This window comes from Phytophthora infestans, genomic scaffold, assembly GCF_000142945.1.
Source record: "Phytophthora infestans T30-4 supercont1.1 genomic scaffold, whole genome shotgun sequence".
NCBI classification, from domain to species: Eukaryota; Oomycota; class Peronosporomycetes; order Peronosporales; family Peronosporaceae; genus Phytophthora; species Phytophthora infestans.
In genome coordinates, this window is record NW_003303758.1 from 2,680,705 (window position 1) to 2,693,966 (window position 13,262).

Sequence of the window (13,262 nt, forward strand, 5' to 3'; positions counted from 1 at the left end):
TAGGTGATAGCGCACACCTCGAAAAGGGGTCAGCACCTTTGGGTGCAATGCGTATCCAGCATCGGCTAGGACGTACATTCCATCTCCAATGAGTTGTAGCAGTTCGGTTCGTGCAAGTACCACGGAGTCATGTGCAGCACCCTCTGCACCTGGGTAAATTGACGCGACATTGAGCTGCCAGTCCGAAGCAATGAGGACATTAGTCGAAACCCAACCTTTCCGATTCTGAAATCTCTCCGTGTCTTCTGCTGACATCGCAATAGGTACATGAACGCCATCAATTGCAATCAATGCCTGATCGAAATAGGGAAAATCACGTACGGAATCCATGGGAACGGTCGTGGAAAGTTGAATGATATCATTTAGCGCACTAATGATGGCATACAACCCATAATGGCGATATTTATGCGCAGTAGAATACGCCAAGCCAAACTTCACCACTTGATCTCGACAACTTGCAGCACGCCCAAGCCAGTCCAGCGTTACAGCAAGCACTTCTCGGTGATACTTTATCTTGTTCGAAATGAAAGGCGCGCACGCGTCAAATAGTGAGTCGTATACGCGAGTATCCATTCGAAAGTGATCGCGAAATAGAAAAGGATTATCGCTCTCGTAGATGTCATCGAAAAAGCGTTGGCCCTCTTGGTTCAAAAGGCGAGGCACTGGGAATGTAGCTGGTAATAGACGCAGTATTCCTTTTTGATTAGCCTCCAATAGAGCTCCTACAGCCAGTAGAAGCCATAAGTCATCTTCATCATCGTCTCCAACCATTTTGGGAGTGATCCTGCAACCGACAAGCAGGCTATCTACCTCTATTTAGCACTGTGGTGTTACAATCAATTGGTTGGCTATGATTATTGATGCTGTACTTGCTTTGTTGATACGTACACAGCAATTTCAGCCGGAGCGTTAATTACGCGGTTTGGCAATTTAAAGTCGAACACGACCTAATGATTGTGCTTTGCAGATATTTTAGCAAAACAGTCCATTATTTCTCGATTTTATTACTCTGGTTACGAGGCAAATCTCGGCAATCGAGAAGGCTCCTATTATCGGGCTCCCAAACAAACTCGCCGCAGTTAACCGTTATCCAGTGCCGTCGCTGCTTACTGTAGGTACTGTACACCAGCATTTGCTGCGTACACAGCATTTAACGAGTGTGCCTCTGTTTACGGAGTGTGGTGATGCTAAGGAGGTGCATGACTACTGTACGCGCACTCGAAGAAGAAGATGGCGAGCTCGGAAGTGTTACAATTCGCCCAAGAACACTGTGGCGCTGCAACGTACTGCTCGCGAGAACTCGCGTGAAACCTATGCTCAGTACATGGAGGAGACAAACGAGTTGTGCAAGCGTGTGAAGCTGCGTGGTCGTTTTTACTTCAGGTTTGTGGACGAGGACAAGATGCCCAATATCGAGGAGATGGAGAGCGTTGCTGACATCTTCAAGCGCTTCAACACTGGAGCTATGGGGCTTGGCAGTATCTCGCAGGATATTATCAAGGTGTCAAGCCTGGTGAGGGTGGTGAGCTGCCTGCTTACAAGGTGAGCGACTACATCGGCTCTATGCGTCACACAACTCCTGGCGTGGGTCTGATCTCGCCACCGCCGCACCACGACATTTACTCGATTGAGGATCGGGCTCAGCTAATTCAACCCTTGAAGCGCTCGAACCCGTCGGCTGAGGTGTCGGTGAAGCTGGTGTCGGAGGTTGGTGTCGGCGTGGTGGCTTTGGGTGTTGCCAAGGCTAAGTCGGACCATATTACGGTCGCTGCTTTGCTAGGTGCAGAGGAGTTCGGCTTCGCTACGGGTCAGCTGATTGCGCTTAGCTGCATTATGATGCGTAAGCGCCACTTAAACATGCGCCGCGTTGTCGTCGCTACGTAGGACCCGAAGCTGCGAAGTTCCTGGGCCAGTCCGAGCATGTGATCAACTTCATGTCATGCTGGCTGAGGAGGTGCAAGACTACATGCGTTGTCTGGGCTTCCGCAAGCTTGACGATTTGATTGGCCGCGCTGACCGGTTGAAGGTGAACTTGGACGCTCTGCACTACATGAACCGCAAGCTGGACCTGTATCCCCTTTTTATCAACGCCAGCACGTTCAACGAGGGCGCTGGTGTGAAGAAGGAGATGGAGCAGAACCATGGAGTTGACAAGTGTATCGACATGCGTCTGATCGAGAAGGCCAAGACTGCTCTGGAGATCTAGGCGCGTGTGGTAATTGAGGACGTTGCTACGAACCTGGACCGATCACTGGGTGCTACGCTGTCTCACGAGGTCTGCAAGCGTTACGACGAGGAAGGTCTACTACCCACCTCAAGCTCAAGGGCCACGGTGGACAGAGTATGGGCTTCGGTCTGGCAAAGTGAGTCCGTCTTGGCCTGGTGGGAGACCCGAGCGACTACGTGGATAAGGCTCTGTCCGGCGGCGAAGTGTCGGTCTACACGGAGGAGGAATTCTCGGAGCGTGCAGCCCGGAATACGTGATCATGGCCAGCGCTGTGCTGTACAGAGCTACGCCTACTTCTCCGATAAGACTGGAGAACGCTTCTGTGTGCGCAACTCTGGCGTCAAGGCGGTAGTTAAGATCGTGGGTGACCATGGCTGCGAGTACATGACAAGAGGCCGCGTGGCTGTCCTGGGCTCAACTGGCCGTAATTTTGCTGCTGGAATGTCGCATCGCGTACATTTTCGACAAGAACCAGACTTTCCAGGAGAAGTGCAACATGGGAATGGTGGGCTCCAGGTCGTTGACGGAGACGGCGTCGGATGCTGAGAGTCAGGAGGTGAAGGCTCTCATCTCCAAGCAGGCGGAGCGTACGCAGTCACCTAAGGCGCAGAGGGTGCTGGACAACTGGGACGCGTCGGTGCACAAGTTCATGCGCGTGATGCCGCTCCGACATCGAGCGATTACTGCTGCAGAGCGCGGCGGCTGTCAAGGAGACCAAGAAGTTAGTTTCTTCGTCGGTTTAAACGTTTGGCCACTTAAGGTATGTAAGATGATAATGAGCGCAATGGCAAGATGATAACGAGAATGAACAGTACTTCGAAATATGAAACTAATGGGTTACTACTTGCGCTCTCGCACCTGGCATGTTGGAGTCCAATATAATACCAGCAACGCCTTGGAGTGACGTTACACATTACGAACACTAGAAATGTTCTCTTCGCGCTCTTTGTGTTGGAGAGTCTCGGTCAGTGTCTTGCTCACTTGTCTAAGCACGCTGTATCTTCTAAATATTATGTCAGATGCATATTGGCGATATCTTCATTTGAGTTTGTGTAGAAGTCCTCTTTGTAGGTGCTCCGCCCATATGATCAGGGTTTGACTACCAAACAGTTGGTGCGTGTCGGCTCCTAAATTAGTACTGTGCTGTTCTTCCTGTTAGTGGCCACCACCATAAAATTGTGGGTAAAATCAATTGTAGTGTTTTTATCTTCTCCTCAACAAGAATCGCTATTGGGCCAGAACGTACATTAAATATTTTGTACCCCCAGGGTCAATCTGTGGACTATCGACTCAGGTACTGTACATGTATAATAGCAAAATCGCGCAATCAAACCCGGAGCACCGCCAATGTAATAAAATTGGTGAGACTGATCAGTCAGATAAAGCTGTCCTCCCAGTTTAACAACAAAAGGTTAAATAGACAAACCTTCTTCTCTCGAAGGATAAGCTACTTGCCTTTAATCTGTGCACAGTCTACGGTGTTGTTGGCGTATCTGCTGCGAGTCTTTGTGGCCGTTGACGAAAGCTTTCCAGGACGCTGGCGAGATGATGAGAAATGGTGCTCAAGTATGTTGATCTCTTTAATCGCTGTCTATTTTCAAACAGGGACAATTATCTTGCGTCATAAAATCCTACCTCCACCTTCACATGCCACCCTGCCTGCAATTCAAGGAAAACCACCGATTAAGTCCAGGATATGCATTTATTATTGTGCTTTGCAAATATTTTGCCATCTATTTTAGAGCTCTATAATCGACGAAGCAACGTCACTAAAACAGCTTTTTACGCACCACACTATTTTTTATTTCATACATTTAAAAAGTGGTCTAATTATGGCATATCTCTCTGTTCATTCAGGAAACGTCAGCCGAAGCCATAAGGTTGCCAGGTAAGCTCCTTCAAGCGCAATACTACTAACACCTACGAGGACTGACAGACTGTAACGTGCCTTTAGCGTATGCCATTACACTGCGAAAGAAGAACAACGTTCGACAGCAAACTGATCGGCATTTTGATACAAGGTGAAGCCTTGAAGACGAAGGCGGGGTACACAAAAGATGGTGTTCAGTGAGCAGTACGTTCAGGGTTTTTGACAGCACAGGGCTATACTTTGTGCTAATGATTGACATGTACAGAATAGCAGTTGTGAAGCCTTCGTTGCTGCTGTTTCGAGAAGAAAGCGGTCCTGAAAGCTTAACGCTCCGGTTAATGGTGTATAATGCCCCACCGATTGATTGTGGCACTACTGACGTCGATGCATTCTGCTTTCTATCATTATATAGGTGTTTGTGAAACTGGAGCATTGTATTCTGTAAGTGGCTAACTACCGCTTGAATCTATAAATATGTTTACACTCAAACCTGTAGTGTGTTTTATTTTCTTCGCGTCTAGATAATGGAATCGCCACAAGCTCTTGCTCGAAATGAGATTCCGGGTGACATGAAATTAAATGGAATAATAACGGCTCGTAAAGGGATTATTGAAAGGCAACCTAGAGGAGGAAAAATAAAGAAGTTTTCCTTCACATTAGAAGATAAAGTTCAAGTACTGAAGACAAAGCTAATGGGTTATTTGGAAAAAGAACCTTTTACTGGCCTGCTAATTGACGACGAGCGTATCCACTTTAGGGTAAACAAGGGTGCTGCTCAGAGTCCGTTTTGCGTAATGACCGCAGAAAAGTTTTCGCGTTGCTGATACGGCGATTGAAACGTGTGTCTAGTGATGAGAGAACGAGCTGGAATAACGACGTTCTCGGCTGCCTCCGCTTCGAGGTTTTCGTTTACTGGAAGGAGCGTCCAAGAGCTGTTCCCACGTTGCATCGAGCGACAGCAGCTCGTATAAGGACAGCTACCACCGCCGTGGAGCGTTACCAAGCGGACTCCGGAACAATGTTGGACCCTATTGCATTTAATCACGTGGTAACGACGCACGCCAGGCAACCAGATCATACCAAATATACTCTTCCAGATGACAATACGACGCGTCAAGCCATTGCCCTTGACGATGTCGCAGCACAACTAGCAGCCGAAGTTCCGGGGGAGCAGCAGGCGCAGGTTGCAACGATACGCCTTGAAATTAATGGGACATGGAACAACTTTAGGGTGGATATTACTAGCCTGAGAGCAGCACTAGGGCTTCCTGCATATGAAAATTTTACTCGAGGTATTTTTCACGGGTTTGTACCAGTTGACGCTTCAACACAGGACCTCAACGACACTGATCACATGCCTAGTGAGAACGCCTCCTCGTAACAAGAGGATTACATCATGGATCTAGTGAACACACGAGCAAAGAAAAGTGATCCCTATCAATATTTTCGTCTCTTCGACCTCAATATATGTGTTCATTAGCTGCTTTACGAAGAACTAAGAAAATTAAACGAGTCGTCCCGTAATTCCGTCGAGTCGTACCCGCAATGACCAAAAACATCTAGCAACCCCCATGTATCGCGACGTGTGCATAATTTCATGGCAACAGCCAATACTTCGTCGGGATACAGCGGAAATACGAGGTTTGCGTAACGCTGGATCCACTTTTTGAGTGATCCAAAACACAGTTCGATTGGGTTCAATTCTGGGCAGTATGGGGGAAGAAAAAGAAGGCGTGCCCCGGTTTGATGCACTACCGATTCCAGCTCCTTTAAATAAATGAATCTTGGCGTTATTTAAGATAACAATAGAGTTAGGAAATGGTCATGGGTTCAATACTGGAATGAAGTGCTTCGCAAAAGCACGATGAAAGGAACTTCTAGTAAATATTCCGTCCGTCGTTTCCCATGAAACAAAACCTTTGTGGTTTACAGCGGCAAAAATTGAGCGGCGCTTTCCTCTTGAAAACGGGAGTTTTACCACGCGCTTTTTATTCCGGGCAGACCATCCATAACGCCGATAAGCGTGACGCCCATCCTTGGACGTCTCGTCAATCAATATTAACTGCTCAGGGTACGAATATATGTTACGAAGTTTAGCCTTGTAATTAGCTATCTCTAATGCAAAAACAAAACAATTGTCAATATTTTAATCCACACGCCAAATGATATGTTCCATTACCTCCTGAGGAACACTTTCTCGAGCAGCAGGAGTGATGACGTTTCGAGTCAGTCCCAATTCAAAATTAAGAGCGCGACAAATAGTTGACAGCGAAATGTTCTTGACGTCTGCGTAGTTTTCACGTAAAAAACCTTGGAGTTTCTCCAAGTAAAATGTCGGGTGTTGTTTTACGTATCGCTTGACGCCTGCTAAAACGTCCACAGGCCATCGTGCTGTCCTGACAGGCGGCTTGTCATCTTCAACAACACCATTGACAAGAAACAAATTGTACCATCGAAAAATAGTCTTTGGTTTCGGCCCAAAAATATCACTGATAAACTGAACATCGAGGCCGTATACATGCATAAGAGAAATCGCACACCATCGATAGTCTGCTGCGTAAGTCATGCGGCTTGTTTGAATAGGGCGTCGCTAGTAGTGGCTGGTTGGTCAATTCTGTGAGTGATGTTAATTTAGGGCTGGGAGAGACAGCTTCTCTATAATGCACTGTCGACTCTGTATTTCAGACCAGTTTTCGGACACCTTATTGTGGTAAAATCAGAGCGTCCGTAGCTTGTTCGCAGAGATGGTAAAGTGCCTCCACGAGACCGCGAGTACCACTACCTGCAGAAAACGTGGCATCCATAACCTTGGGCGTCTCCTCGACATACTGATGAAGTGTGCTCGAGCTGGCCGAATTTAAAGTGAATGGAATAAACATTAACAATGTATTCATCATCTGTTATTTATGTAAAGGTCCAACGCAATGCCCAAAATCCTAAATCAAAACCTGATCGTGTAAGAGACGGCGACCGACTCAGATGGGCGTAGATGGCCACACGGCTCTGATGAAAATCTGCAAAACAGAAAATATTTGAATTAAAAAATCTGACGCATTCAAAGGGTCTAGCCTGTGTAGCCTGCCTGTCGCCACAAGGATGTTAGAGTGCGCCTGGTAGTCAACTACCGTTTACTTCTCGGCCTAAATGAGCACCTCCTTGATGATCGATGTGCACTCGTCAAGAACAATACAGTAGCTAAATGTACTTCGAAGTAGTAGGTTACCTTCGACGACGCTTGGTCTGGTCTCTTGACTCTCGCGCTCTACGTGTGGGTGTTCTTGATCTTGCAGATCAACGAAAGACTGAGGCAATATCGGGTTTACCGGTACCGATGTCTGAACAACCTGAGCGTGACGGACTCTGTTACCTTCAAGTTGTGGAACAACAGGCTCAGGTTGCTGCGGTACGATCTCTGCGACCTGAACTTCAGGCATCGGGGCTGGTGTTTGTTGGACAACATGATCGAGAACGTGTGTTTCCGGTGGTGCAGGCTGCTCTGCAGCCTGCACCTCAGGAATCCGCGCTGATGGGTCAGGCTCTTCATCTAGCCGAATCAGTCGCTTCCAATAAATCAGCAAGCGCAGATGGCCCGTACATAGCACCCTCGGGCTCTTCGGGATCAAATTCGTCATTGTCGGCCGTCTTGACCTCGCGGTTCGCTATCCGTCGAAAAGTACGCGTTTGGTGTGCTGGTCGCACAAATCGTTAGGGCAGGAGCTGGCATACCTGGACATGCAAGCCCAGCAAATTGGGTTGCTTTAACAACATACAGGCATATCCCAGTTTTCTTAAAGCACAGACACGGACACGTTATTCCAGTAGCATCAACAACCCATCCACTGCGGGACATGTTGACCCAGCTAATTCTAGTTTCAATTACCAAATCTGTAAACAAATTCGGTTTTACTGCACACAAATCCGTGCGCGCCAAAATTGAAGGCTGAGCTGCGCTCGCGCCAAAACCGCGCGTCCAAGACAAGGCCAGTCGACGTACTCTCACTTCTCGTTTTACCATCAACTACGCAGATGCCCCCCTACAAACATCATACTGTTGCTGAAAAGCAGCGTGTCCTTGAAGCGTACCAGTCTGTGAAACAAGTGCGTGTCGAGCCTACAACCTGCAACAACGAAGTCAGCCTGTTAAAGCGCCAAGAATTTGCGAAACAGCTCAAAGAACACCAAGAACAAGGTAACCGAATTGTGTAATATGACGAAATCAATGTTAATGTGCACTTGAAGCGTAAAAAAGGACGCGCTAAGCGAGGAAAGCGTGCTGTCCTGAAGATGCCGCCTTCGAAAGACGCGAGCCTGCAGGTGCAGTGTGCTGTGTCGTCCAGCATTGGACTCGTCACCTACCGACTTCAACGAGGCAGCATTCGTATGGACAAGAATGCTACTTTTGTGGAGGAAATTTACGCGGCTGTCAAGGCGGAGTTAAGGAAGTACTATGAGGACAAGATGGTCGTGATCGTCATGGACAATGCTCCTGCGCATCGCCAGACCGAAGATCGCGTCACTAAGCACGCTGACATAGAGTTGCTGCACTTGGGGCCGTACTCCCCAATGTGCAGCCCCATCGAAGCGTGCTTCAGCGTTTTGAAGGCTCATATCAAGACGGAATTGGCGTATTCCGAGATGAAGTATGCGACCACACCCGGGAACCGGACCGAGACGAAGAGGTCCTCTCCATTGCTGAGCGGCAGATGCGTCTTCTGAAAAGGGCTGCGAAACACAACATGAAGTGGATAACGCCTGTGTTGGTCTCTCGAACGGAACTGCATTGCCGTAAAACGGTAAATGCAGCAGCGGACGGGAAGGCAATGGAGTACGGCACGTAATGTACGGATTTGTATGCAGTAAAAACGAATTCGTTTGCAGGTTTGGTCATTGAAACTCAGAAATTTTCGTAATTGAGTTGTTCATCACGGATTTGATTGCCGTTTAGAACGAATTTGAGTGCGCAAAGGTGTAAATTGTTGTCTCGGTGAACCAATTCCGCAGTCATGACCTTTTTCTTTTCCGTCCTCGTGTAAGCAGCGAGTAAACGCTTGGATACATTAGGCTGATCGCTAAAGGGTTTCATTAAGGATATAAACGAAATTCGTGACAAATCCAGGCGGACTACAAGCTCTGCTGGGTTAGTCCGTTTGCTATCATTCACAATTTTTTAAGTGTAGTGGTACTGCTCAAGCGGATTGTTAGTAGCCGCGTAGCCTGTGGGGGTATGAAAAGCCTGCCAACGTGAAAAGCGGGCGCCTAAGATCCACTGCGAAATAATTTTATTTGACACACGACGAAAGCGAGGACATATTGCACCCGCTCCACGCCACGACCTCACCACAAACTCTCGTTTACGGAAATATTCCTCTTCATCAGTAGCGTAATGCAAATCATAAAGATTCCGGAATATCAGCTGAACTGACGCCCCATCCAACCTGCCTTCTCGCGTTTGTCTTTGCACATTTTATGCTACATGAAACCAGCACATTAGGACAGTGCTATCTGGTAGCTCGCTTGTACAGGCATTGTACTGAGCTTTGTCAGCGTCCATCATTACAAAATCGGGCGAAAATGGCACGTCAAACAATTCCAGAGCCACACGCTTTACGAAAGCCAGGTACCAAGTCACGTCTTCATTTCGACGTTGTGATGTACAGCAGTAAGTATTGACAGGACACTTCCAGCGCGAGCTGAAATACCTACACCAGAAACAGGGTATTTCTGCTTTACGCAGTCGTGCGTAGTGTCTAGATATAGAACCGTTGGAAGATCCAGGTTTTGTTGCACATTCACATAGCTCTCTAGTAGTCTTGTATATGTTAATCCAATACGAAATGGATTGCCTAACGCATAGGTGCCAAGAGTTGGTTCAACTACACCATCCACCACTTTGCTATCACAAAAAACTAGCAGAGAATCCGGATTTTGATACCAAACTCTACGACACCTCCTTACAATCGTATTTACACTGTCGACAAATCTCTAGCACAGGCTCCATTGAGTCCGGCCGATTTTTGCGCAACCAACCTTTTTGATAGTTCTGCACCTTGGCTAGCTCTGGAGCGGGACCCCTATTGCGCCGGTCTCTTATCTTACGACACAGAAACAAGTACAAAGCTTGGGCCACAATTTGAGGGATGTCTTCGAGCTTAGTGTTTAGATAGGTTTTCATTTCAGGAGTTAGTTTGGCTGTTGTAGGTAAAGACAACGCATCTTCAGCCATGATGTGTACGCCTTGCTCTAATACAATTTTTCCGTCACTTTCTTGGCATTCTAGTAGCTTGTATCGACAGCGGCAGGTTTATCCAGACGCCTTGCAACGCTTGGAGGTACACTTTGTAGCTATGTACCGCATTTCGTGCCATGTAGTCGCTAAGCTGTCCTCGTAGCGAGAGATGTGATATATTGTGCAATGTAGCTCACTAGTCGGTCGGAAGTCAGGCTGGCAGACCCGCTAAAAAGTCGCTATACGAAACAGTGCCTCCCGAACTCCACACTTTAAGCCATGGCAGGCGTCCAACGTGAACGCCGTGTTCATCATCCATGCTGCGTGCTTGAAAACGAGGGCTACTTAGTTAAATCCTTATGTTATTGTGCTGCAATTAATCCTACGGTGCTGTGAAAATGCTATATTTATTTTTGGATTCAACGGTGCTTTCCGTGAAGAGAGTGAGTATGGGTTATACCGGATCAAATTTTTCGACTGGCTCTCGCGATATCCGTCCGGAGGTGTAGTGTATACTGTACTGTATACCTCTCAAACACCACTCATTTCGAGCAGAGCGTAAAAATGCCCCGCGACCTGCGCGTCAAGGCGCTAGTGAGAACGCCCCTCCGGCAGCACAGCAGCAGTATGAGGAGCAGTGTCTCGGAGTACAGTGCATCGGCCGTCTCCAGTGATGAGGAATGGGTGGATTCTTCTGAAGAGGTATCGAGCACCACAAGCAGCGGGACGTCGAGGTCCAAGCAGGGGCGGTCAGAGCAATTGGATCGTCCCAGGAGCGTTCAGGACGCCGAACATGATGGCATGCAGCTCGAAGTGGTAGCCCCGCGCCTGGAGCATTTTGAATTCGAATCGTGGGACGATTTGGACGCGTATTTGGTCGAATACATGAAGGCAACGTACCAGGTATGATAACGATGAAGATGGAATCGACTGTGCTCGTATACTGACTTCAGAACTCACACTATTATCTGTACAGAACTTTCGCGTCCGAACGAACAACACGGTTGCTTCCAGAAACAACAAGATCCGCTCGTCGGGCTCCAAGCAACCCTTGTTTCCGGTCGAGTGGGAGAACTACGGCAAAACGTTTATCTGCACGCATTCGGGGGTATACAAGCCGCGAGGGAAAGGTAAAAGGAAGAGGCTGCAATCCAGAGCAATGGAGTGTGGTGCTCAGGTACGATATCTGGGCCGAGTTGGGCGTTATGGATTCGAGTTGGGCACGCATCCCGCCAGTTGGGTAAAATATGTGCCAGTATGTTCAGTTCTGGCTTACAAGATATTTAACTGTGTTCAATTCTATTACAGATCAACGCGTGCGTCCAAGTAAAGGATGAATCCGTTCCTACCTTTGTTTTGAGAATTACTACTGCTCGCTTGATCCACAACCATCACATCAGCAAGCACACGTTCAACCAGTATCCACACAATAGAACTGCGCTGGAACCGGAAGTTATCAGCACCGTGAATGAGCTACGAAAAGCTGGTGCCAAAAAGAAGCGAATACTCAAGTATATTCATGATAACTCCGCATGTAACCCCTCCAATCAAGATGTGCACAATCTAGAGCGAATGTTAAAGAAGCAAGGGAGCACTGCCACCACCAGCGCGAAGCGGCTGAAGAAGTAAATGATGGAATTCTCGGAGGAGCCTGGAAACGTTGGTCGCATATTTGTGGACTCAGTGAATGATAAGGTATGAAAAGGTGTTGCTGTTTATACATCTGATAACTTTAACTGTGTTTCATATTTTAGACGATCGCCACGTGTATCACATTGCAGACCAAACATATGCGTGAGTTGTTTGACCGGTTTCCTGAGGTACTAATGATTGATGCAACGCATGGCACGAATGCCTCCAAATACAAGGTGTTTTCGATTATGGCCCATGATGTTTTCGGAAAGGGGCAGTTTGTACAGCATGCAGTCGTCCAGAATGAGCGTCGTCCTACACTCTTGACAGCGTTGGTTGAGTTCAAGAAGAACTGTAACGGGGTTCCATGGTGTGGAACACACAGGGGTATGAAGTACCCGGAGAGTTAACAAACTCTCAGTACATAAGTTGGAGAGTTAACAAGGTCTCTCAGTACGTTGGCCGAAAGCCACACGTTATGCATTTGATTAGGTTTAACTATGCTAGATAGTTAAACATATACATTTACCCCTAGGCGGCTTGGCCGCAATAATAGTAAATAAAACACTTCTGGTTTTGAAGCATAAAAGTTAAGGTGTTAGCTTTGAGCCCTGGTCTTGGGCTGTAAGTGTCCTTTGGATAAGGAACTTAGTATTAGTGACTCTTTGAGTCGAACGTCTTCCTCTGACGCTAAAGCTACGGCAGCCCCGCTGCACTTGGTAGCACTTGTAGTCAATCCCGCTCCTGAGTCGGTTGACTATATCCTCTGCGAGGATGGAACACCCCGTGTTCGCGAATTTGCCCCCGGCGCAGCAGGACGCGCTTACTATGCTTATGTCCTTGCTTGGCCCGGAGGACGTGGCTCATCTTGCATCGCAAGGTCCAGAGGCGGTCACTGCCAGGCTGGAATCGTTCTCCCGCTACGAGAGCGCGCTCTTGGAGCATGTCCAAGAGAAGATGAGCGCCGCAACGGCGGCGGCGTCGATGACGCGTGAAGAGTCTATGAGACTGAAACCGCTCATGGTGAGCGTAAAAACCTTCGAGGGGAAGGATGGAGAGAATCTCCTTCTCTGGACCCGTGAGGTCAAGATGGCCATGGGATCGGCCCTGCTCCAGTCTGAGCATCAGCGCGTGGCGCTGGCTATCTCCAGGCTTGGAGGTCGCGCTCGCGAATGGGCACTAACGTGCGGCACGTCTGTTGACGCTGCATTTCCCACTTGGGATCAGCTGAAGCAACAGCTTTCGCGCGTGTTCGCGCCGCCTAATCAGGCGTACCGTATCCGGTCAAAGTTCCTTGCTACCCGCCA

General features: G+C 48.1%; 1 protein-coding gene across 1 annotated transcript; it reads left to right on the top strand.

Moving 5' to 3' along the window:
- Positions 1 to 2,723: 2,723 nt before the first annotated feature.
- Positions 2,724 to 5,478, top strand: PITG_00510 (uncharacterized protein; the record flags this gene model as incomplete). The annotated part of the gene is made up of 8 exons (XM_002909060.1): positions 2,724 to 2,987; positions 3,299 to 3,340; positions 3,761 to 3,793; positions 4,085 to 4,115; positions 4,182 to 4,213; positions 4,510 to 4,538; positions 4,947 to 5,145; positions 5,431 to 5,478. The coding sequence occupies 8 exons, from the start codon at positions 2,724 to 2,726 to the stop codon at positions 5,476 to 5,478; spliced, it is 678 nt and encodes a 225-aa protein (XP_002909106.1).
- Positions 5,479 to 13,262: the final 7,784 nt, after the last annotated feature.